Source organism: Scleropages formosus, chromosome 1 (genome assembly GCF_900964775.1).
Source record: "Scleropages formosus chromosome 1, fSclFor1.1, whole genome shotgun sequence".
In the NCBI taxonomy this organism is placed as follows: Eukaryota; Metazoa; Chordata; class Actinopteri; order Osteoglossiformes; family Osteoglossidae; genus Scleropages; species Scleropages formosus.
Genome location: NC_041806.1, coordinates 52627057 through 52651064, shown reverse-complemented (window position 1 = coordinate 52651064; position 24008 = coordinate 52627057). Strand labels below are relative to the sequence as shown.

Below are 24008 nucleotides of genomic sequence, written 5' to 3'. Positions count from 1 at the left end.
TCCTGTTGGCGATTTCAGTTGTCGCATCTGAAAGCCATTGTGGTCTTTTTGCAGATTTTTTGTAAGGGATGAATTGTTCCACTGTGTCCATTATGATCGATTTCATTTCATCTCATAATTCTTCCGGAGCTTTTTCGGATGTACTGAGTAATTCGAATCTACTTTTTACCTCGACTGCATATTGTGTTGGGATGTTACTGGTATTGAAATGTCTCATTGCAGGTGGTCTTTTGATGGTGTTGAACCAGTGTTTGACTTTTACAGCAAGTAGCTGATGGTCAGAACCACAGTCGGCACCCGGAAGTGCTTTGACTGCTTGTACTGAGCTCCTCCAACATTGTTGGCAGAGGAAGTAGTCGATCTGATTTCGCTGCTGTCCGTTTGGAGCTATCCACGTGTATAGGCGATGGTTTAGCTGCTCAAACCATGCGTTCGCAATCAGTAATCGATTTTCTTGACAGCACTGAACCAAGCGGTCACCGGCCTTATTCCGGTCTCCTAATCCAAATTTGCCTACTACAGGTATCTCTTCTCCAGCGCCTACTTTTGCGTTGAAATCCCCAGCAATAAAGATGGTGTCCTTGGCAGGGGCTTGATCGATTGCTTGTTGGAGATCCACATAAAATTTTTCGATATCCTCTACTTTTCCATCAGTGGTGGGCACATAAACCTCCAATATTGTGAGCAGGCGAGGCTTCCCGCAGATGAGTACAGATATGACACTGTCGTTGATGGCGTTAAAGCATTGAACGGCCTTAGCAATTTTTTTGTTTGCAATGAAGGCGACACCATTGCGTCTGATATTTTCATTCCCAGAGTAGTATACCATGTAATCATCACTAATGAAATAGCCGCTGCCTGTCCAGTGGAGCTCGCTAATACCAAGGATATCGATGTTGAGCCGTTCCATTTCAGTTTTTATGATGTCGAGTTTGCCGGCATTCATGCCGTGGATGTTCCAGGTTCTGATGTTGTGAATCTTCGTAAAGCGCAGACGATTTCTTTCGCGTGGGGCTGCATCGGCAGACCAGAGTCCTGATGAATTTGTCCGACCCGCATCATAATTGTCCGAGCTATTCGAAATTCGTCCTTGCTCTTTCCTGGTTGCTTGTAGGGTGCTTTCTGGCCCAGAGGACCCACCTTCCAGCACAATGGTTGAAGACGTTCAATTGTGATCCATAAAATATTTCGACAAAGATAGTGGAGCAGTTTGCCATTGCTTTCTCCACCCCTCCCCATTTATCCAGGTTTGGGACCGGTGTGTAGCTTTTGCCAACTACACGGCTGGAGTTTGTATTACAAGTGATTAAACCAGCACATTTCCAGGAACAAAATAATGTGAACAGGTGCTTTGTGAAGTTTGGTACATGCGAGAGATTACAATACAGAGATGGCAGGAAATGAGAAGATAAAGAGGGAAGGGAGGGGAGGAAAGAGTGACTACCTGGTTTGGTTCTCCCTGAGGACATGAGATCTGAGCTGCACCCCTGCAATGAAGGTGGGAGTAGCAGGTGGATATGTTCTCTGTAACCACTTTGCTCATGCAACCACACCTTGAACATGTTCTCCAGAGTCACACTGTCATTCTCCACCTGCTGCAGGTCTATTTCCATTCCAAGCATCTGGCTGTCTGCAAAAGGAAATTTCAGATAATTCAGTTTAATTTGCCTTTTTATTTGTTCCTATTGGTGAAGCTGTGGATTGGACAATGAGCTTGAGCATTTTAGCCCCTTTTTATTTTGTTCTCTACTATTATATCTTAATTGTGCCGAAAGCTTGTCTGCAATTCCTAAACACATTTTGCAAGAGTCTTCTCCATATAGTACACCAGATCAGAAAGTATTTTACTGTACACTGTGATGGCTGTTTTTGCACACATATGATACTGTTCCAAAAAGCAGACCTAACTCATAACTGGTGATCTAAAAATTTAGTTCTAAAGAGAATTTTCAGTTGACATTTCAACACAGTGAACTCAGTATACAGAAAGGTTTCCTTGTGCTCCTTTTCACAGCATTCTGCACTTACACTACAAGCCTCTAGAGGGCAAAGCAACACCACAATCTCCCTTCTCGAGTATCTCAAGTCCAGGTTTAATTTTGCTGTAAAATATTATCATAGTAATTCTAAAGCAATTAAAACATTTTCCTTATTGATTTCTGACTTGTTTTATCTTCCAAAAACTGTTTAACTTGTGGAACTCCACATATTACTACAAGGCCAAGGATGTAAGTATACATAAAAATGATTGACATGTTCAGAAATAGTAGGATCCAGGACTGACATTTCATTTTCTTATTATTAGAGATTATAAGCATTTGCTGTAATTGAGATCCACCTAATACAACTTTTATGTAAATGTGATGGACAATAAAGTTTTTCCGTTTTATAGGTTTTTCCAAACAAAATATTCTTGTTGCCACTTGACATAGTATATTTTAAACTGGTGGAAAAGATCTTCTCTGCACTATGGAAATACATGCCATACAGAATAACCCCAGCCAACACAGATGTACTCTGGATCACCCCTCTCTTAGGAATCAGAAAAATACATTAAAAGCCATATCATCAGAAATGTGGGTGGGGCCTTTTACTGACAGCTGTGAAAAATTGATGATGCTCTATACTTTCCATGAGACCTAATGGGAGGAGGAGAAGCATATCCAGCCTCTCATATGAAAGCTCTATGAAACGAAGGAACTCATATCAAGTAAAGCAACAACTGTTCAGGGAATTTAAAATAAAAAAACATGATCAGGGAACTTCATTGTACTGCTGAAGCTTAGTGTAGGGAAGTGCAGTCGAACCTCAGACATTATTTTCCATCGCGGACATTCAGAAGAGGCCATGAAAGCACTCCATTCCATTGAACAACACAAAGGGAGCTCAGTTCCAAGGCATCCTGCTACTGACTAGTAAAAGAAGCATCATCACCTGTGTAGCAAACAAAGTGCTCAAAACAATCTCCTGAATCAAATTATCTGACCTTGGTGCCCAAGACTGTGCAGTATGTACACAATGAAATGACATCCAGGTGTCTGAGAGATGGGGAATTTGCAGCAGGTGCCGTAGGTGGTGGAGTTGAGACCTTGCAATAGAAGAACCTGGGTTTGAACCTCACCTGCTGCTGTGGTACCCCTGATCAAGGTTCTTACCCTGAATTGATACAGTAAAAATTTTTGTTGGTAGTTTACCATTGTAAGTCACTTTGGATCAGCTAAACAAATAAATGTAAATGTGAGTTTCCCTCCAGTACTTGTCATCTACATGAGCCACAAATAACTGGATTACAGTGCTATGATCCATCGTTTTTCCTTGTGACAACCCATATGCCCACATCCTGGGTAAAACCTTACAGCTGTCAGGATTCAAGTTGTATCTGCAGACACCTGAGGGACTAAAGATGCTGAAGCCTCTGCCCCACCCACGGTCCAGTGAGTCACCTGGCTGCACACCTGGATTTGGCTTCTTTCCACTGGCACTTGGGGGGCAGAGGCTGCAGCTGAAATCTGAACAGGTGCTGGAGCAGAATGTCCCAAGCTCCTTCTCAAATCTGCCCTTTCTACTAGACAACTGAGGTCCAACATGGTTACCCCAAGCTCTTTTCAGTTGTACACCTTAGATAACGGTTCAGAAACCGCAGTTTTAAAACGCTGTGAGCCTTCCAAATAAATTCATTATTTCAAAAGTGCTGGTGATCTCTTAAGCACAGCAGAAAAAAGTTGTGGTGCCTTGAAGATTCATGTTTTTTAAAAAAAAATCCTCTGAAAATTTTCAGCAGACAGTATCACTCTGCAACCAGATATACAAAAATACTACAAAATGAAAGGCCACATTTGCCAAAAAGATCACCCTGACAGTCTCTCCTGTCTATTTATAGAGTCACATTCATCAGCACTTTCAAATAAGAACTTATCGCCTCTTCTCTCCCTCATACATGCACTTAGCCAAGGCAATGTGTTTACCTCCCTCAAAAGTCAACATGAAAAAGACAGCGAAGATAAGAATGCTCTCTCCCTCACTGATCCTTCTGAATCAAACACATTCTTGATGTACTAACATTTCCACTATCAGTGGTGGTGCAAAATTCCTCTGTAACATTAGGTGTTTAACCACATCTAATATTTCTGGAGTGCAAATTGGGATACCTTAATGAGCTTTTTCAGGACAAACATGGCAGATCATATTGAATAAAGCAACTTCTTCCAGTTAACTTTAAGGAATGCAGCTTTTTTGTTTGAAGTTTTTTCTTTGCCAGCTGACATTTAATGCAAAACTTGTTTACCGGAACTTTGCCCTAAATTTGCAATGGAAAGTGGGAAGTTTAGAATGGCATTATAACACCCCGTCTATAAACTGTAACTCTCTCCTGTCTGGCCTTCTCGCTACTGCCATCAAACCTCAGCAGCTGACACAGAACGCTGCTGCCCGAGTTGTGTCTGACTTACCAAAGCGTTCCCATGTATCTCCTCTACTCGTTTCTCTACACTGGCTTCCCATTGCTGCCCGGATCAAATTTAAGACCCTTGTAATGGCCTAAAAATGCATCAATAGAACTGCTCCTAGCTATTTACAAGACTTAATCATTCACTACACGCCAACCAGACCACTTCGCTCTTCCCCATCCGAAAGGTAAAGTGCAGAGGTTCTCAGTTCTGGCTCTGTTGTGGTGAAACAACCTCCCCCTCTCGCTCAGAATTGCTGAATCTTTCTCCACATTTATAAAGGGTCTTAAAACTCATCTCTTCCGGACTCACTTCACCCATCATTTCTTAAGTTCATACAAGCTATAAATGTTCACGATCATGCTCGGATCAGTCCTTTACAGAGGCAGTCCTGCAATGTAACGTAAATGTTTATATATAGCTCAAAAAAAAAAAAAACTACTAGCAAGGTGATTAGGAATCAACAATATTCTGGTTAAGTTTTATACAGCTACTTGTGTGATGAATGTTGGTGCATATGGTGACGCAAACAAATTCTCTGTAATTAAGAATCACACATCTGCAGCTATGTCTCTTTCTCCTAAGATAATGCACAAATTGTATTTTCTATAAGATGTACATCGCTTTGGAGAAAAGCATCTGCTAATGAATAAATGTAAATGTAACACAGTAGTCCAAAGTAATCCAAAGTGGGATGTTTCTGCACTTGGTTCAAGGCCCTAAAGTGCCATTTTCTGTTACCTGATACAGCAAAAAAAAGAATTTTGTACATTCCCAGCTTAATGCAGCTCTCCCAGCTCTTAAGAGAGAAGCACCGTAAATCTGGAGTATGATATCAGCCACAGTCTAGAAAAATATAAAAAATTTTTCAACAACTTAAAATACTAAAAATTGCATTTTAAAAAGTTAATTTCCATGTGATGCAGGACAATCCAAGTTGATACTAATTGGTTTTGTCCTCTGGGTCAGAGGTTTTAATTCTGTTCAGATGCATCAGATTAGAGCCTTTCTTTTGTTCGAGTTGATCTGCTGTCAGCCATCCATCCAACCATTTTTCTCACACACAAATTTCAAGAGAATTTTAACCTGCAGTTCCATTGTTCTTAGCGTTGTCTTTAAATCAGAGTTTAGTAGTAAACAGACAGAGAAGTAGGTATTTAATTGGTACTATCAGTTCTGGAAGGTTCCCCACCAAAGTGTTTGTTACACATTTAATCACACATTAGTTTTTTTAAGGAGCTTCTGTCAAGAATTTGTAAGCTGGTGGGAGGTGGAACAGGAAGATGACAGTGCTAGGGAGCTGTCCATCGAGATCAGCTCCACCCCATGCCAGTTCAGTCTAAAGAGGACCAGCTGCTGGCCATTAGGACTATTAAGAAAGGATTTAAAGGCAGCTCTCAGCAATAAATAAATTCCAGAGAGATGAACACTCTGAGGTTCATTGACTGGGTTTGGTCGTTCGTTCGTTCGTTCGTTCATCAATAAAACTACTGATCTGTATAGGTGATGCTGCCTTGCAGCACCTGGGTGGTCTGAGAGGATATGGGTTTGATCCCTGCTCAATCTGTGTGGGGTTTGTATATTCTCCCTGTGTCTGTGGGCTTCCACTGGGTGCTCCACTTTCCTCCCACAGTCCAAAGACATGCTGTTCAGGTGGTTTGACTCTTGCACCCATAGTGTGTGAGTGGAAGAGTTTCACTGATGTATGGATGAGTGACCATTGTAAGCAGTGTAAGTCACCTTGGTGAATAAGGTGTGTAGGCTGATAACACTACATAGACTTCAAGGGAAGTTGATTTTTAGCAGATGCTTTTCTCCATAAATGTAAAAATGGGTAGTGTTGTTAGCTTAATGCTGTAAGTTGTTTTTGAGAAAAGCATCAGGTAAATAGGGTCACTTCTCAGTCAAGAGTTACTAAGCTACAGTCTTTAATGCTTCTTCAGTTCAAACAATTTGTCTTGTTCAGTTAATTATGCTACATGTAGCCAGTGGGGCTGTAGGTTCCAGTTCCATCTGGGGTAGAAATACAGCCTGCATTCTTGGGTAGTGGTTTTTACTGTTTGGAGCTCCCCCAATGCCACTGAGGGGCCCAGGTTTAAATCCTGCATAAGTGTAGTACCCTTCATCAAGGTACTTGTCACGTTCTCCGCATCTGGCACATCTGCGACACCTGCCATTCCCTGATGGGAACGACTATGAAGAGGGAAGCCGAGGAAGCCCAGATGCGGAACCTTGTTTTGCCTCGTTTCCTAGCGAACCGTGTTACCAAGAAACCCATCCCGACTTTGACCCTTTGCCTGTTTTTTCCTGACCACGTTCTTTGCCTAGCCCTTGGACTCCGTTTGCTGATCGCCTGACCCTCGCCTGCCCCTCGACACCGATTATGGATTCTGATTTGGCTTCCGTGCACGTCGATCCGAGAACTCTGCACTTGAGTCCGTCAGCGCTACGCGCAACCGTGACAGAAGGTTCCGCCAGCTACCAGGACTCAGCAGAGTATGCGCGACTGCGTACAGCGCTCACCAAGCAAGGCGAGTTTTTGGGAACACAATCCCAGTCGTTGCAGCGCATACAAGAAAAGGTCGACGGATTAATCCAGGTCCTCCAAACCGGAGGTCTTCTCAAACCCGCCTTCCAGAGTGCACCCGCGACTCCTGCAGAGCCTGTCCCGCCCACACCCCCCGAGGCTTCGGGGACGGTCACAAGGATCGCGACCCCAGAGAGGTATGACGGTTCGCCCAATCAATGTCAGGACTTTCTGATGCAGTGCGAGTTGGTTTTTGAGTGTTCTCCGCGCATGTATCAGACGGACGCAGCTAAGATCGCTTTTGTCCTGTCGTTGTTAACCGGTCCAGCCCGGGCGTGGGCCGCCGCTGGGTGGCGCACTCGCCCAAGAACTACCTATGACATTTTCCGCGAGAAGTTCGAAGCGGTTTTTGACCACCCGCACGCGGGGCGCGCGGCGGGTAACGATCTCATGCGTCTCACCCAGGGAAGTAGAAGCGTGGCTGAGTACGCTCTTGAATTCAGACCCCTCGCGGCCAAGAGTGGCTAGAACTCCCCTGCCCTCCTCACCTGCTTCTTCGAAGGGCTGAATCCCCGGATCCAGGACGAGTTCACGTACAGGGGTGAGGAGGGGGACTTCGACCGGTTTGTGGAGACAGCCATCGCCATCGACAATCTAGGCAGGAGTCGACAACCCCTGGGGACTAGCCCAGCGGAGGACCGGCTCAGGAAAGAAGAAAGGAGACGGCACCAGGTGGGGAGACTGTGTCTCTATTGTGGGTCCCCGGAGCATCTCCGTGCCGCGTGCCCCGAGCGACCACCTCAGGGGACCTCCACAGAAACGAAGGCGAGTCCAGGGGAGCACCGGGGACAGCTACGTCTGCCGGTGAGTCTTTCCTGGGGGGCAAGCCAGGGTGCAGACGAACGCCCTCATAGATTCCGGAGCCGCGGGCTGTTTCATGGATGTAGGTTTTGCCCAAGCGCACCATGTCCCTATTAAGACATGTGAAGTCATCCTGAGTATGAAAGCCCTGGATGGTCAACCCTTGGGTGATGGGGTGGTTGATTCCCGGACGGCACCTCTCGTGCTCGAAACAAGCGCGTGTCACCATGAGAAACTCACCTTCTTTCTGATCCGAGCTCCAGACACCCCTGTCATTTTAGGTTACCCCTGGTTGGCACGACATGACCCCGTCTTTAGGTGGAGTACCAAGGAGCTGGTTTCTTGGGGAGGATCCTGTCGCGCATCCTGCCTCACGCTTCCTTGCCGGGCCACGTTGGTGGAAGGGGTAGAGGGCCTTCCCCCGCCGGTCATACCCCCGGACTATGAGGATCTACGAGAGGTCTTCAGCAAGGTCCGCGCCGCCGAACTGCCTCCTCACCGGTCCTGGGACTATGCTATTGACCTCTTGCCAGGTACCACACCACCTCGGGGCCGGGTGTATCCCCTGTCGTTACCGAAACAACGGGCCATGCAGGAGTACATCAGGGAGGCCCTCAAAGCTGGTCTGATCCGACCATCAACGTCACCAGCAGCGGCGGGGTTCTTCTTTATCGGTAAGAAGGACAGGGGACTGAGGCCATGCATAGATTCCCAAGGGTTGAACGCCATAACGGTCAAGTACCCACACCCCTTACCATTGATTACCTCGGCTCTGGAGGGGATCCATGGATCGACCTGATTCTCGAAATTAGACCTCCACAGTGCGTATAACCTCATCCGGATCCGTGAGGGGGATGAATGGAAGACGGCCTTCTCCACTTCACTAGGTCACTATGAGTACAGGGTCATGCCTTTTGGCCTAGCTAATGCCCCCTCAGTTTTCCAGGCCTTTGTAAACCATGTGTTGGGCGATTTCCTTCATCACTGCGTCATCGTCTACCTGGACGATATACTGATCTACTCGAAGACCCGAGAGCAGCATATCCAACAGGTCCGGGCGGTCCTCAGGCGGCTCCTACAACATCGATTGTATGTGAAGGCAGAGAAGTGTGAATTCCACCAACGCCAAATCTCCTTCCTGGGCTACATCCTGAGCCAAGAGGGAGTTTCCATGGACCCCAGGAAGGTGGGTGCAGTGACCTCCTGGCCTCGATCTACCACGGTAAGGGCGCTCCAGCACTTCCTTGGGTTCGCCAATTTCTATCGTCGGTTCATCCGAAATTTTAGCACAGTAGCCGCACCCCTTATCGCGTTAACTGCAAGCAAGGACCGAAGACTCCCTTGGGGGGCGGAGGCGGAGAAGGCTTTCCAGGAGTTAAAAACACGGTTCACCTCCGCCCCAGTGCTGAAACAGCCGGACCCTTCCTTGCCGTTTGTGGTGGAGGTCGACGCCTCCGCGGTAGAGGTGGGTGCAGTCCTGTCACAGCGGCAAGGGGATCCTCCCAAGTTGTACCCCTGTGCCTTCTTCTCCAGGAAGATGACCCCTGCCGAACGGAATTACGACATTGGAAACAGGGAACTCCTTGCTGTCAAGCTCGCGCTTGAGGAGTGGCGTCACTGGCTGGAGGGTGCGGTCCATCCCTTTGTGGTACTCACGGACCACCGCCATCTAGAGTACCTAGAGACCGCGAAACAGTTGAACTCCCGCCAGGCCCGATGGGCCCTGTTCTTCACCTGTTTCCGCTTTACTGTTTCTTATCGGCCAGGTTCCAAGAATGGGAAGGCTGATGCTTTATCACGGGTTCATGACCCAGGACCACTGCTCCCCAACCCAGAGGAGATCCTACCCCAGGGATGCGTGGTGGGTCCGGTCCGCTGGCAACTCCTCCAGGACATCCATGAAGCCCAGGACAGCGAGCCAGAACCGCCCGGGAGGCCAACCGACCGCGTGTATGTCCCCAGTTCCTTCCGCGCAGCGGTGCTGAAATGGGCCCATGAGGCTCCAGAGGCCGGGTATCCCGGGATCCGCCGTGCCTTATCCCTGGTCCAAGGACGGTTTTGGTGGCCCTCACTGTCCGATGATGTCAGGGACTTCGTCCAGGCCTGTGCCACCTGCGCTCAGACCAGGACCCTGCCCGAAAAGGCAGCGGGTCTCCTACAACCCTTGCCTACGCCGACCCGACCCTGGACCCACGTGGCACTGGATTTCCTAGTGGACCTCCCGGTCTCAGAGGGTAAGACCGTGATCCTTTCCGTCATAGATCGTTCTCTAAGGCTTGCAGACTGGTGCCCCTTCCGAAGCTGCCCACCGCTCTCGAGGTATCGGAGGTCCTATTCAAGCAAGTCTTTAAACTCTACGGACTCCCCGAAGACATTGTTTCCGATCGAGGTCCCCAGTTCACCTCTCGGGTATGGAAGGCCTTTTGGAACCGGCTCGGTGTGACGGTCAGCCTTACATCGGGATACCACCCGCAAGCCAACGGTCACGTCGAACGCTTACAACAGGATGTTGCAAGGTTTCTCCGAGCCTACTGCTCCCAAAAACCCCACCACTGGGCTCGCTACCTGGCCTGGGCAGAGTATGCCCACAACTCCGCACCTCATACATCCACAGGTATGTCGCCCTTTCAGTGTGTGTTAGGCTACCAACCTATCCTGTTCCCTAGCGAGACCTCTCCAAGTCCTGTTCAGGCTGTGGAGACATGGCACAACGAGAGCACCCGCGTCTGGAGGACGGTCCGGGCCCACCTGCTCCGCAGTGCGGAACGCCACAAACATCAGGCTGACCGGCACCGACGCACCCTTTCGTTCTTGCCTGGGCAAAGAGTTTGGCTCTCCACCCGAGACCTTCACCTGAAGACCCCCTCCAAGAAACTCGGGTCCCGCTACATCGGCCCCTTCAAGGTAGTGCGTCGTGTCACGCCGGTTACTTACCGCCTTCAGTTGCCTCCTGACCTCCGAGTGCACCCAACGTTCCATGTTTCCCTCCTGAAACCGGTTGGAGTGTCCTTGCATCAGCCACCAGTAGAAACCACACCACCGTCGACACTACCCCTCGCAGGGGACGATGTCTACACGGTCCGAGCCCTGCTAAACTCCCGCCGACGGAGAGGTCGACTGCAATATCTGGTGGATTGGGAGGGGTACGGTCCAGAGGAGCGTTCCTGGGTAGCTGCTTCGGACATCCTGGACCGCAACCTGGTGGCCGCTTTCCATAGGGACCATCCCGAGTGCCCGGCTCCGCGCCCCCGGGGGCGCCCTCCTTCCCGGCCCAGGGCGTCCGGAGCCGCCCGTGGAGGAGGGGGTACTGTCACGTTCTCCGCATCTGGCACATCTGCGACACCTGCCGTTCCCTGATGGGAACGACTATAAAGAGGGAAGCCGAGGAAGCCCAGATGCGGAACCTTGTTTTGCCTCCTTGTTTCCTAGCGAACCGTGTTACCAAGAAACCCATCCCGACTTCGACCCTTTGCATGTTTTTTCCTGACCACGTTCTTTGCCTAGCCCTTGGACTCCGTTTGCTGATCGCCTGACCCTCGCCTGCCCCTCGACACCGATTATGGATTCTGATTTGGCTTCCGTGCACGTCGATCCGAGAACTCTGCACTTGAGTTCGTCAGCGCTACACGCAACCGTGACAGTACTTCTACTGACTTGATGGAGTAAAAATTATCCAGCTGTATCAATCAAGAAGTTGAGCACTGAGTGGCAGTTCTTACATTACATGTAAATATCTGAATCTATTGGATAGTTTTGAAACATACACACACCTTCAGAACCACTTGTCCCATATGGGGTCGCGGGGAACCGGAGCCTACCCGGCAACACAGGGCGCAAGGCCGGAGGGGGAGGGGACACACCCAGGAGAGGACGCCAGTCCGTCACAAGGCACCCCAAGCAGGACTCGAACCCCAGACCCACCAGAGAGCAGGACCCGGTCCAACCCGCTGCGCCACCACACCCACCACTTTGAAATATACAAGATTGAAAATGTAGTTTAACAAGTGAATGGGTTTTGACAAAATGAATCAATGCAAATAAGTATTAAAGTAATTTTCTGGGTAATTCAGGATAGTCTTAGTGCTGGGCCATGATAGTCAAAACTATCTGCCTTAAATCAAATATCTGCCTAATGTATGAAATTCTGACATGTCAGTGATCAGTGACTCCCTAGCATTTCATGAAGCTGTTGAAATCACCTGTTGGAGATCCAGTTCAGGGATGGACAGATGGGAAGCTGCATCTCTCCTCATCCAAATGCCACAACCCATACCACAAATGTCACACACCTCAAAGTAGTGTGATAAAACCATTAACAAAGGCTGATTGAATCTGTCGCTGAACATATCTTTATGTTGATGAAAACTCCTATGGACCCTTGCATTTCACATTGGCCTCTCTGGCACTGTGCTGTCTCCCTGGAGATGTAGCTGTGGAAGGTGTGAGGGATGGAAGCAAATGCCTCTCTTCTAAATTTGTGTCTTTAGAAAAAGTTGTGGGCTCTTACACACTTCAGTGAGAATTAAAAAAGCAGGAGACTGCTATTGGGCTGCAGGAATGGGTCAGACAAACCAATTTATAAAGTAGAGCCACACACACACATTTTCAGAACCGCTTGTCCCATACGGGGTCACGGGGAACCGGAGCCTACCCGGTAACACAGGGCGTAAGGCCAGAGGGGGAGGGGACACACCCAGGACGGGACGCCAGTCCGTCGCAAGGCACCCCAAGCAGGACTCGACCCCCAGACCCACCGGACAACAGGACCATGGTCCAACCCACTGCGCCACCACACCCCCTCAAAGTAGAGCCACTTAGTGGCAAATAAGCTTATCAAAATGACAGGAGGGCAATGTTTCTACAGTAACTTCTAATGGAACATGGACTACAATCCAGATTCCACATACACTGAATTTGTTCTCAATGTTACAGAGGTACTCAAAATGAGGACCATGAGGCCACTCTTGAGTAATGGCAGCACATAATGTGCATTTGGACCATATTGTGCCTGTGTATGTAATCAATACATGGCTCGAAAATGTAAATCTGCTAGCATAACCTTTTTAAACTGTTAGAAAGATTAAATTTATGTCTTTAATCTTGTTCTTTGTCCAGAGAAAAGGTCAGGCTGTAAGATGTCACATTTTCTGCTGCTTTTAATCTTTACTAAAAATGTTAGTACCGAATAGAGACCCCTAGCAGGTTCCTCTCTGAACTTTTTAAAGCAAAACAGGATGTGCCTGGGAGTAACCTTGGCAAGCAACAACTCCGTTGTGGAGCAGGAGGGGGAAAGGGGTTGATAAAGGCGTGTTACGGCAGCAGTCCAGGACTACTGTCTCATGAAAGAGAACTATCCAATTTCCTGAAACAACACAGTGCTGACACCATGTCAGAACAGAAACTGGCCAGTTTTAACATGAGGAGACAGGATATAGCAGGAGGACAAATGACTGAGCACGGTCAGCTTTTCAGATGTTTACCACTACATTTATAATACATTATATAATGCTGAGAAATACCTGTGCTCAAGTATTTTACATCTGAATAGCTTTTGAGACAGAGGCAAACAGAAGTATCTGGTACTGTCTGCTTTTCCTGTATGTAGCTATTAATTTTTTTTGTAAACAAAATTGTAGTATATCATAAGATATTATCAATAGCGTGTGATGCATAAACAGGAAAAGAGCTTAAAAACTCAAAGTCTAATGCTTAGCAAATTTTGCTAAATGTCAACGTACCATGTATTTTCAAGACAAATTCTTGTGTTCTCATATACCTGAAACTGCACTTCATCCCTTTCTGTCCATGAAGCAGGTTAAATAAATTTTGTCCACTGCAGAGCTGGGAGCACATCTGGATAAATTCACATTCCCAGACTCACCCACTAGCACAAGAAACATTCTTCTTCACTTCAGTTTAAAACTAATAAAAATCTTTATCTAAAATGTGTTAAAAGTTCAGTCTATAAATGCTGTTTGGAATATTTTTGCACCTAAACAGTCTCCCACATGTGTATCCGTCAGGCTCCAGTTGGCTTTCTGATACTACTTGGACACTGACAAAGCATTCACCCTGACAAACCCACTGTAAAATTTTTTTAGTATTTCTAAAATTCTACTTTTGTGTTTATTGTTGAACCACAGTTTTCTCACCACATGTCCTCCTGGCAGTTTCAAGCTTGACATACAGCACCTGCCTCAACCGACCAGTTCAGTCAGTAAGGAGTGAGATTGATAGTGAAAATAGTTTTGTATTCTGAATGTTTTTATAAATAGTAATTGAATTGTAAAAACATGCAGCAAACTTGATAGTGGATATTAAAAGTTTTTCAGTACTTAAAACTTTCATATTTAGATAAAATTACCTTATTAAAGATACTGTCGCTATAGATCACAGACGAGTAAAATATGCTTTTACAAGGTTGTAAGCTTTTTGAGGGTTTGGTGCTACAAACCACCCCTCTGAATTATGGATGCGTCCCCACCCTTGCAATCACACCACAAAATAGTCTATATGCCTACTGTATATCTGAATAAAATCTATGTTTTCAGCATTTTTTATTGTTTTATTGATAAAGAGACATTACCTTTGTAACTACTTCTGACTGAAAAGCATGACTCACATAAGCCAGTTTTGGACCCCTGATGTCTTAGTTCTGCACACTTTCATTTTGGGGGAGCAGCTTCAGAGACCACTTCTTGCAAACTGGGTAAATTGTTACACTACTAAACACAGACTTTGTCTAGGAGGACTGCATGTGTACTTGTTACATACACCATAAAAATCAAGGGAAATCTAGGACAGACAAGCTTATGGCAATATGGAAAGCTGCCAGGGATGTTATAAATCTGTGATTTCATGCTCATTGCAGCTGTTAAGTGAACGATACACTCAGAATGCACAGGCTTCCAGCCTCAGTCCTTTAGGCATTGCAGCGAAAATGTGGACTAACCTTGGAGGTCACCCAGACCAGGAGAACAAGGCCTTCCAAGGCTCTGCTTGGGTTCTTCCCCTACTAGGCTCCAGTCCAGGTTGATCTGTATCACCTGCAGGCGCTGCAGGTTGCCCAGGTCTGTGTCCTTCAGTCCATCCTCAAGATGCTTCACCACAGCCTGTCCTGATCGGCATGTAAGAATTGTCACCTTTGGGCAAAAGGAAAAACATAGAAATTGGCCATATCTGAACAAGACAAATTGTATCCTGGGGACAGTGTCTAAACAGCTAAGATGGTTAAACTTCATCACATGGATACAGGAAAGGAACATCGAACTTATCATTACCAATGATGAAGCATCACCTCAAAGTATGTTGAACACATTACAACAGAGACATTCCATACAGCGTGACAGTAATTCATAGTAGGCAACATCTGTGTTTCCATGGCCCTCCTGGGAAAACTACTGATCTTCTTTTTCCTCATTTGAAAAATAAGGAAATTTGGAAACATGCGAATGCTGTGTTTATAAAATAAAATATATATATGTACACTAGAGTTCAAAAGTTTGGTATCACCCACGTATGTGGTGTGTACTATTTAAGGAAGCAGCCAGCTAAGGAGTTGTAAAGTTTCCTCAAACTATAGACTGTGATATACTTATCCTCTTGTGCAGTTGTGCTTTTTGCTTCTTCATCTATCCGGTTAGATCCAGTTGGCCCTCTTTTCTCAAAACAACAGTAGACACCTTTGTATGCAATATTCAGTTTCTTGGCAATCTGACACATGGAATATCCTTCATTTCACAAAACAACAGCCGACTCGTGTTTCTTGAGAAAGCTGTTTCGTTTTGGCCCTTTTTGAACCCCGAAATGAACTTTAGGAATGGCGGTACCTTGCAACTCCAGGAGAGACAACTGACTTGCTTTCTTAAACAGAATAGTGTTTTTTTGAGCTGTGCTAACATAGTTACAAAGTTTCCTCTACCATTAGGACCACTACCATTAGGACACTGGAGTAATGGCTGCTGAAAATGGGGTTTTGCAGTCATATGTGATCAATAAATTATAAATCAGTCATTTTAAGCAGTAATAGCCATTTGCAACATTAGTAATGATGTACTGGCTATATTTTAAAATCAATTTAATGGTACCTTTACCTTGATAAAAAAGTATCAATTCTTTCAAAAATATGAAAATTTCAGTGTGATTCTAAACTTTTCAATGCTGGTGTATACATACCAGACAGAAGTCTAACTAGTTTAAGAAATGTACTAATTGTATCCTGAATATCTCCACAGCTTTTCAAAAAATCTAAAAATTTGAATTCATTGTCATTTTATTGACTTCTGAATTGCTAGATGCAACTAAGAATAGAATGTAACTTTAAGTCATTAGAAAAGATTTAGAGCTAAAGTCCATAAGTGAAACAGACAAAAGTTCAAACACAGCATAATCACATTAAGTAAAAAAAAAAAACAGTCTGAATAATTGGATTATATGCACTTATCATGCATTCTTTTCTTGGTAATTTGTATCACTTGAGATGTATCTGCAAAGCTTCAACAAGATCCAGCTGGCCATGTGTTTAATTTCAGTGCTAAAGCCTTATTTGTATGAAATTATAGCAGGAAATGGCATGTCATTTGCTTTGCTGTAAGAAAAAAAAAAACTTACTGATTAATGTAAAAACACAAGTGGAGCACTGCTGTTACATGGCAGGTATGGTGATTTTTTCAGGTAAAAACAGCATCCACCACCTACTTTCCATGACCCACCCATGTGAAGACAAATCACATCTGTGAACCCACCACCCTGATAAGTGGCAAGATGGTAGGGGCCTGTAGTTGTACAAACCAGATTATTTTGTATTTTGTTGTCAAAGCTCTGTTATCCGCTAAGATCAGATCTTATGTTTTGGTTTTATCCAAAATGACCAAGATAAATTTTATCATTTTATAAACAGACTTCATCATGTTAACAGATGGGATTACTCTTCAGAACACACACACACACACACACACACACACACACACACACACACACACACACACACACACACACACACACACACATCGGGTGAAGCCGCTTGTCCCCTCTTCAGAACAGAACCAGTCAATTTGATCGGCAGCTTGGACAATAGTCAGATTTTCTTGTTTTGGGAAATCTCTCTGACCTCAATGGAGCTGCTGTTGATTTGGCTGCCCACTGAGATGTGATGCATGTACTGCTTGAACTGAAGCACACTGTCTCTCACAGCCTGCTTGAATAGTCCACCCAGCAGCTGGGTGCATCCCTCCCAGGGCACAGATCGCAGCTCCTCCACACAGGAGCGTAGGCGCACAAGGTTCCCCTTCACCTGCTGGAGAACACAGTGCAAGAAACACAGGGATAGTGTATTTATTTATCCGTCTGCTGAAGAGTTCATGCTTTTATTATATCAACTGAAAGAAAGCCTTTCACCTCTTTTCACTTGTCAAGATTCAAAGAAGTCCTAACCAGCAGTGAAACAGAAAATCAGTAAACAGTAGTACACCATAGTGCTCTGATGAAGACATCTATTGGTATTTGGATCACAGTGAACACTCCATAGGTTTTTTCAGCTGCCGTATTTCATGAAAAACCACTGATGCCAAAAAAGTGTATTGTTTATTATATACAGGCATGATAGACCGTGCTAGTCCTTTCTATATTTCAGAACAGTCCTACGCCTCTTAAAGTGGTCTGAGGAACGTGTTTAATTCCAACTAAAAGTGACTTGAGCAAAAAGCTGACTTAGGGCCAAAGCGATCCATGTCTGATACAGTGTCATATGCCGGGCCAGTTTTTACCACAAAAGGCAAAAGACATTCCAGATGACTGTTCACTGTGTACAGGCTGAAAAGGGGCAAGCGATATGGCCCCTCAAGGCTGCAGGCCATGGTGAGGAAGTTGTCCAGAGCTTCACATAAACTGGAGCAGATATGCGACCACCAGGGAGGTGATGTGTCCACAATCAGGATCCGGGGAGGCTGCCGGTAGAAATTTGAGGGGCAGCACAGCTGCCCAGAACCAGGCCTGTTCCTCACATTCATGGGGGTCAGTTGACAGTATCAGGCTTAAACCTGAGAGAAAGCAATGCAGGATAAAAAAGTACAAGTTAAAACACAGTACAAAAAGAAAGTTTTTTTACCGTTTTAAAAACTGTAAAATCACAGTTAAATCGGCAGCGTAAAAACAAAGGGACAATTAACTTTCTGAGAGTTTGTTTATTTTACTGTATAATTCTTGAAATTGTATTAATGTGATAAAAAAAATTTGGAAGAAACATAATTTTTAAGATTAACATAATTTGGTAAACACCTGTTGAAATTTGGAGGTGTAGGACAACATTAATGGGAAAATATGCCATATATATAATTATGGGAAAGGCCCTTTCACAAATTTTCTGATTACACATTACAGAACATGTACTAAGTTGAAAAATCCCTTAACAACAATAATTTAAACAGCTCTCCTTTTTATTTGTTTTATGACTCATGGACAGCCCCTACTTGGAAAAAAACTGCTGGTGACATAAATATGAAAAATGCCCTAAATATAATAATTTCCCCTTATCTTTTCCCCGATTGTGAATTCTCTGTGTGCTACCTGTAATAAAATATGTCCAAGCTTAGCCTCACCTCAGTGAAAAAAGCACTATTAGTCAACAGACTGGGACTCTTCTCAATAACCTACAGCTGCGTTGCACAGCTAACACAAAGGCCGACACTGCTGCTTTAAACTGCGGCAGATTAAAAATGGGATGAAAGTTGCGAAAGGCCCCATCTTCTGCAATCTTTTGTTTAACAAGGCATCAATAGCAAACACTCATAAGAGTTATCTTTAAGGGGATGTTCCAGCTCCAACTGCCCCAGGCCTTCCTCCATTTCAGCAAGAGAAAAAAAGGGACGTTGTATTTCACTCCCATCAAAACAGACTCCCATTTCCACTGGGTTCTGAGAATTCTCTTGCCTTTATTTTTTATTGTAAGTTGCCTCCTTTTGTTCTTCTAAGCATTACACAATGGCATATTTCAGAAGCAGTATCTGAACTGTACTGCTAACACTTCCAGCTGTGAGTCTTATTTAGCAACCAATACATTTTTTACATTCATACATATGGGTGCTTGCCCATTTCAATGAGTCTGAGTGAAGACTGCATGCCAAATTTTTTCTTGCACAATTTCCTTCAGGAGCAATAAAGTTTATATAATTTACATATGATTTCAGTGTTTTAGTTAATATTTTAGAAAATGCATGTGATCCTGGGAAATGCCACATAATCAGTGTTAGGCATCAGTTATTTAACACGCCTATGATAACTCTATTAATGTGATCTTTGTTAACAAAGCACATATTACAACTTTTTACTGGAGGTCCGGGATATCTTTAAAAAATAAATTATGGACCGACCCTGGACTGATTCAAGCAAACAAAAGGAATCTACCGTACTCTTGTTTTAAAAAGGAAGTAAATTAAAATCACAAGGCAGCTACATAGGTCACATTATCATATTAAGTACAATCATACTAAGTTAGCGGAGGGGCGTGGTGGTGATGGTGCAGTGGGTTTGGCCTGTGCTCACTATGTGGTGTGTCAGAGGTTCGAGCCGTGCTTGGGGTGCCTTGCAGCAGAGTGGTGTCCTATCCAGGGTGTGTCCCCTCTCCCCTTGTCCTTGTGCCCTGTGTTCCTGGGTAAGGCTCTGGCTCATTGTGACCCTGCTTAGGACAAGCAGTTGTAGGCACCGCATATCAAGTTAAACTAGAATTGTCAATGTTAGTATGGAGTAGAAGAGGTCTAATGGTATATATAAGGATGCATATTTATATTCAGTGCGGCAGAGTGAAGAGAGATGGTGCAGCATCAGTACCAGTCAGCCATTAAGAGGTCATGCCTTGTCCAGATGGGAGCGGGAGCTGTTCAGCAGGTAGACGGCGGCATGATCCTCCACTCCACTGTGCTCCAGGCTGAGGGTAAACTAGGGGCTCCGGTGCCTTCCGTTCCGGACCAGGGGCTGGGTGGGACAAGTCTTTCCGGTGAGTTCATGACATGTAATATGAAGTGAGAGTTACTGACAGACAGCCATTTAGATCAGTTAGTTGACCTTGGGGACACAGACAGGGACAAAGACATGAAAAACATGACAAACAGATTAAGTGGAAGGAAACAGACAGAAACTGACACCGAATCATTCGCCTCAGTCACATTAAGGTGCAGGAGACTCTGCAACCGATTAGCAGTGCCGCTCGCCGCTTTGTTACACTCCGTTTACACTCCTTACCACATAGCAATAGCTGTACCGCAGTAATTTAAAGTTACCTCACACACACACTTGACGGAAGGACACCGTGTGTTACCGTCGGTCGGCGAACCGCGGCTCCGCGACCGCTCCCTCGCGCCACACCGCAGGGCGGGCGGGAAAGTGTGCGCGCGCAGGCCTGGGCTTGAGGCGCGCGGTCCCCGTTCGCCGAGATCCTTCTCCGTTTGTCGCTGCGGCGTCTAACGTCTTTTAAACATAACATCTGTAGGTCTGTGTTCTGCGTAACAGTCTATTACATTATTAATGTTGTTCTTGGCACAACAAGAGAGTCCGGGTCCGTCCTGTGTTCACACAAATCCAATTTGTCCCTCGATTTTAGTCGTCAGTACGCGCCGTTGGTGGTTGGTTCTTCAATTCCTCCTGACAAGCTTTAAGCTGCTACGCACCATTATTTATTATTATTATTATTATTATTATTATTATTATTATTATTTGGACGCTTTTTATCCAAAGCGACTTAGTGTTAAGATACTTCCTCTGACTGATTAATTTGCCCTGTACAGCACAGCAGGGGTCATTTTTACCATATCACTTCTGAGTAAATACGCTGATGAAGGGAACTAGTAGTAGTATGGAATCTGAACTCAGCACCTTCCGATTGCAAGAGAAGAGGCTTCTCAATAACATTTCTGACCAAGTGTGCTCATATTTTATCAGGTATTTTTTATCTAGGCAGCTAAAGCACAATAAATGTACACCAGAAAAAGTATTTCAGTTTGTTGTTGGTATGAGGTTTTATATGAACAGATCTTTTAGTAACTCAGTTGTTCAAGGGCTAAAAAAATTAAGCAGTAATTGGTTAGGCTAAAAATGGACATTAGACCCATTCAGTTTGAGGAAGAAAAAACATTTCTAAATCACCTTGTCTTTTTAGAGCACCAGTTCTGAGATGTGGGCCTCCATTAACTCCTCGATTCCTACCACAAAACTCACTGCAACATGAGTGAAGACGAAGGAGATTCTTTACTACATTCAGTGTAAAACCCAGTGAAGGCTGGTGAATGAAGAGCTGAACTGAAAAGGTACTGTATGTGTACAGAACTCCTGGACCAGAGTTACCTACACCTGCTCTCACATTTGATTTACATGTACTTGTCTGACACTTCTCCAAAGTGACTTCAGCTATTCAGGTACTTACAATCATTTACTTATTTATAAAATTGGGTATTTTTATACAGTTGGGTTTGGGATTCAACCTGGATGTGGAACGTCATGGACATGCCAGGTTCAGGGAGAGACCAAGTGGGAAGCAGAGGTGTGAAGGTTTTTTATCTTTTTTCATTCCTTCTTACCATAGTACCCAAATAGAGTGAACAAACATGGAATAACACATGTGAAGCAGCCAGCAAAGTAAACAAAAGTGAACACGGGGGCGGTGGAGAAACCAGTCGTCTGAAATCAAAATATGAGTCAAGATGGCTTGTGATGTCTGACTGGAGGAAGTCTCAGTCATGAAGAAGTCCGTACTACAACTTTGAGGTTGTAGAGGAATCACCAAAAAGCCCCGGCAGCGCACATTTCACGTAATGCTGACAATTAAGAGCGTTGGCGGTCGCACTTGTAAGAGGCTTAGGAGGTTGCTGCGTTGTGAAATTAGACGAGGCGCACACTGACACATCCCTTCACCAGAGCGCCGGGACTGGCGGCAAACATGCTCGCCTGGTCCTGGGAGATAAGCGGAGACGTGGAGCGCCTGTTCCACTTTGCACACCTCTCGCGTCATCCCTGCATGGCCAGCAGCGCTTCAATAGGAGCTCTGAATCGGCAGCCTCCCCACTGACTAATCTTTACTGCGATTCCTTGGATGTGCGACCTGACAACGTACTGTGCTCTGAAGGCCTCGTTCCGACGTATGCCTGTTTGGTGTATTATTTGGAACAATGTTTTTTGCCTAAATATAGAGCAACAGCAATTAGCATCAAAATGCATTTCTGTTAAGGTTGCTGGTGAAAAAAGATAAAAACATAAATTTAGGGTCCAGTATCCCGTACAACCCTCTAGTCATCAGCCCAGCTTTATAAACAATGCACTATGTACCGTGCAAGAGTGTTATTCCAAACACAGCATCTATAAAAGACACTGTTTATTTTCTACAATAAGTAAAAGTGCTGGTGGCTTTTCACAGTGATTACAGACTGCTCAGACTTTTATGTACAATTCATGTCCATTGGGCAAAAAAAAATTCACTAGTGCTGTCACAAATTATGCCTAATTTTAAACAGAGGTCTGTGTTGCTGCAAATAGGGTCTGCATTATATAACTGGGTAAAAAATCACACCTGAACTAAAAGCATGAAGTCGTTACTGTGGAAAGGATAATCATGTTTCTCATTATACAAGAAAGACAAAGCTTAGTACTGTTTCATATTGCTCATATTTCATCTTCTGTGCTTCACACCCTACAAGAGCTCTCTTAAATATGCCTCCCATGGATTTAAAAAACTGTACCTTTAGTTTGTTTGGCAGCATGTGGAGAGGTGTTAGGGTTAGTAGGCAGTTTAGCAGGATTTTTGGTACCTCGAAGCTCCAGTGACTAAGTGACAATGTAACTGTACTGGATTTGTGTTCACCGTAAACAAGTCCTGGGGCTCTTGCTCACAACAATGGATGGAAGCTGAGGAAAAATAGACTCGGACATTATTCACTTTCAGTGTGATGGAGGAATGCTCTTTCAGTCCTTCAATTCCTCTGTACAGTGTTCCCCAGCACAGCTGTCCAAGATGCTGGAGCGATTACCTCATCATCAAGGTCCCGCAGAAGTCAGACTCGAACCAGTTCTTCTGAAGGTCATCCACTTCCCAGCGTTCTTTATGTGGCTGAGGCCATAGTGCTGGATTCCGCATGGGTGCATATTTCCCTCTTGCACTGATCCTGGACCATTTTCAGCTTCTCTGCTCAAAATGTGTGGTGCTGCGATTCCAGCTGTAAAAGACGAACCCTGAAAACATCCTTAAGGATCTCTTGTTTTTAGGGTAGAATGAGTGAGGTAAATTAATAAAGCTTTAACTGTGTCCAGTAAAGAGAATTAATTATAATTACTACAGAAGCCCACAAATAGTGCTTAACAGCAGCTCGCTGTGCTTTGGGGCTGACAGTCTCTTGGGCTCTAACTATTACTCTTACACTTTATTTAGCTCATGCTTTTCTCCAAAGCAATTTACAATGATTTACTCATTTATATAGCTGGGTAATGTAGGCTAAGTACCTTACTTAAGGGTACACTACATACTACTACATACTACATACTACTTCCTGCAGGGCTCGGTATTGGGTCCTCTTCTCTTCTCAATCTACACCTCCTCCCTCGGCCCGGTCATAGCCTCCCATGGATTCAAATACCACTGCTATGCTGATGATACCCAGCTCTTCCTCTCCTTTCCACCTGGTGCGTCAGACATTTCCACGTGTATTGCTGCCTGCCTGACGGTCATCTCTTCGTGGATGTCTGATCACCACCTCCAACTCAACCTCTCCAAAACAGAGATTCTTTACCTCCCGGCTGGCCTGTCCTCTTGTCATGATCTATCGATCAAACTGGACAACTCACTCATTTTCATACCTCCTCGGCTAAGAGTCTGGGAGTGACAATTGACTTGAGTCTATCTTTCCCTCATCACTTCAAACCCACAACCCTGTCCTGCAGATACATCTTGCATAATATCTCTAGGATCTGTCTTTACCTCACAACTGACTCTGCCCATCCACTTGTTCAGGCCATGGTGACTTCCTGTCTGGATACCGCAACTCTCTCCTGTGTGGCCTTCCCGCTACTGCCGTCAAACCTCTGCAGCTGATACAGAACGCTGCTGCTACACGGGTTGTGTTTGATTTGCCAAAGCGTTCCCATGTATCTCCTCTACTCATTTCTCTGCACTCTCTTCCTATAGCTGCCTGGATCAAATT

At 45.1% G+C, this 24008-nt stretch overlaps 1 protein-coding gene across 5 annotated transcripts in view; it reads right to left on the bottom strand.

Moving 5' to 3' along the window:
* m1ap (meiosis 1 associated protein) overlaps positions 1–20458 on the bottom strand; it is a 32257-nt gene extending 11799 nt beyond the window's left edge. For 2 of the 5 annotated variants that reach the window (XM_018730310.2, XM_018730314.2), the window contains exons 1-6: positions 20106–20458; positions 19657–19800; positions 17598–17870; positions 16943–17128; positions 14786–14975; positions 1445–1630 (exon numbers count right to left, since the gene is read on the bottom strand). In XM_018730310.2, the coding sequence (XP_018585826.2) occupies positions 1445–1630; positions 14786–14975; positions 16943–17128; positions 17598–17840 (805 nt within the window). In that variant the 5' untranslated portion in view covers positions 17841–17870; positions 19657–19800; positions 20106–20458. Of the gene's footprint in view, positions 1–1444; positions 1631–14785; positions 14976–16942; positions 17129–17597; positions 17871–19656; positions 19801–20067 lie in introns of all 5 variants that reach the window. The other 3 variants (XM_018730312.2, XM_018730313.2, XM_018730311.2) reach the window with 3 other exon arrangements.
* Between the last annotated feature and the right edge of the window lie 3550 nt (positions 20459–24008).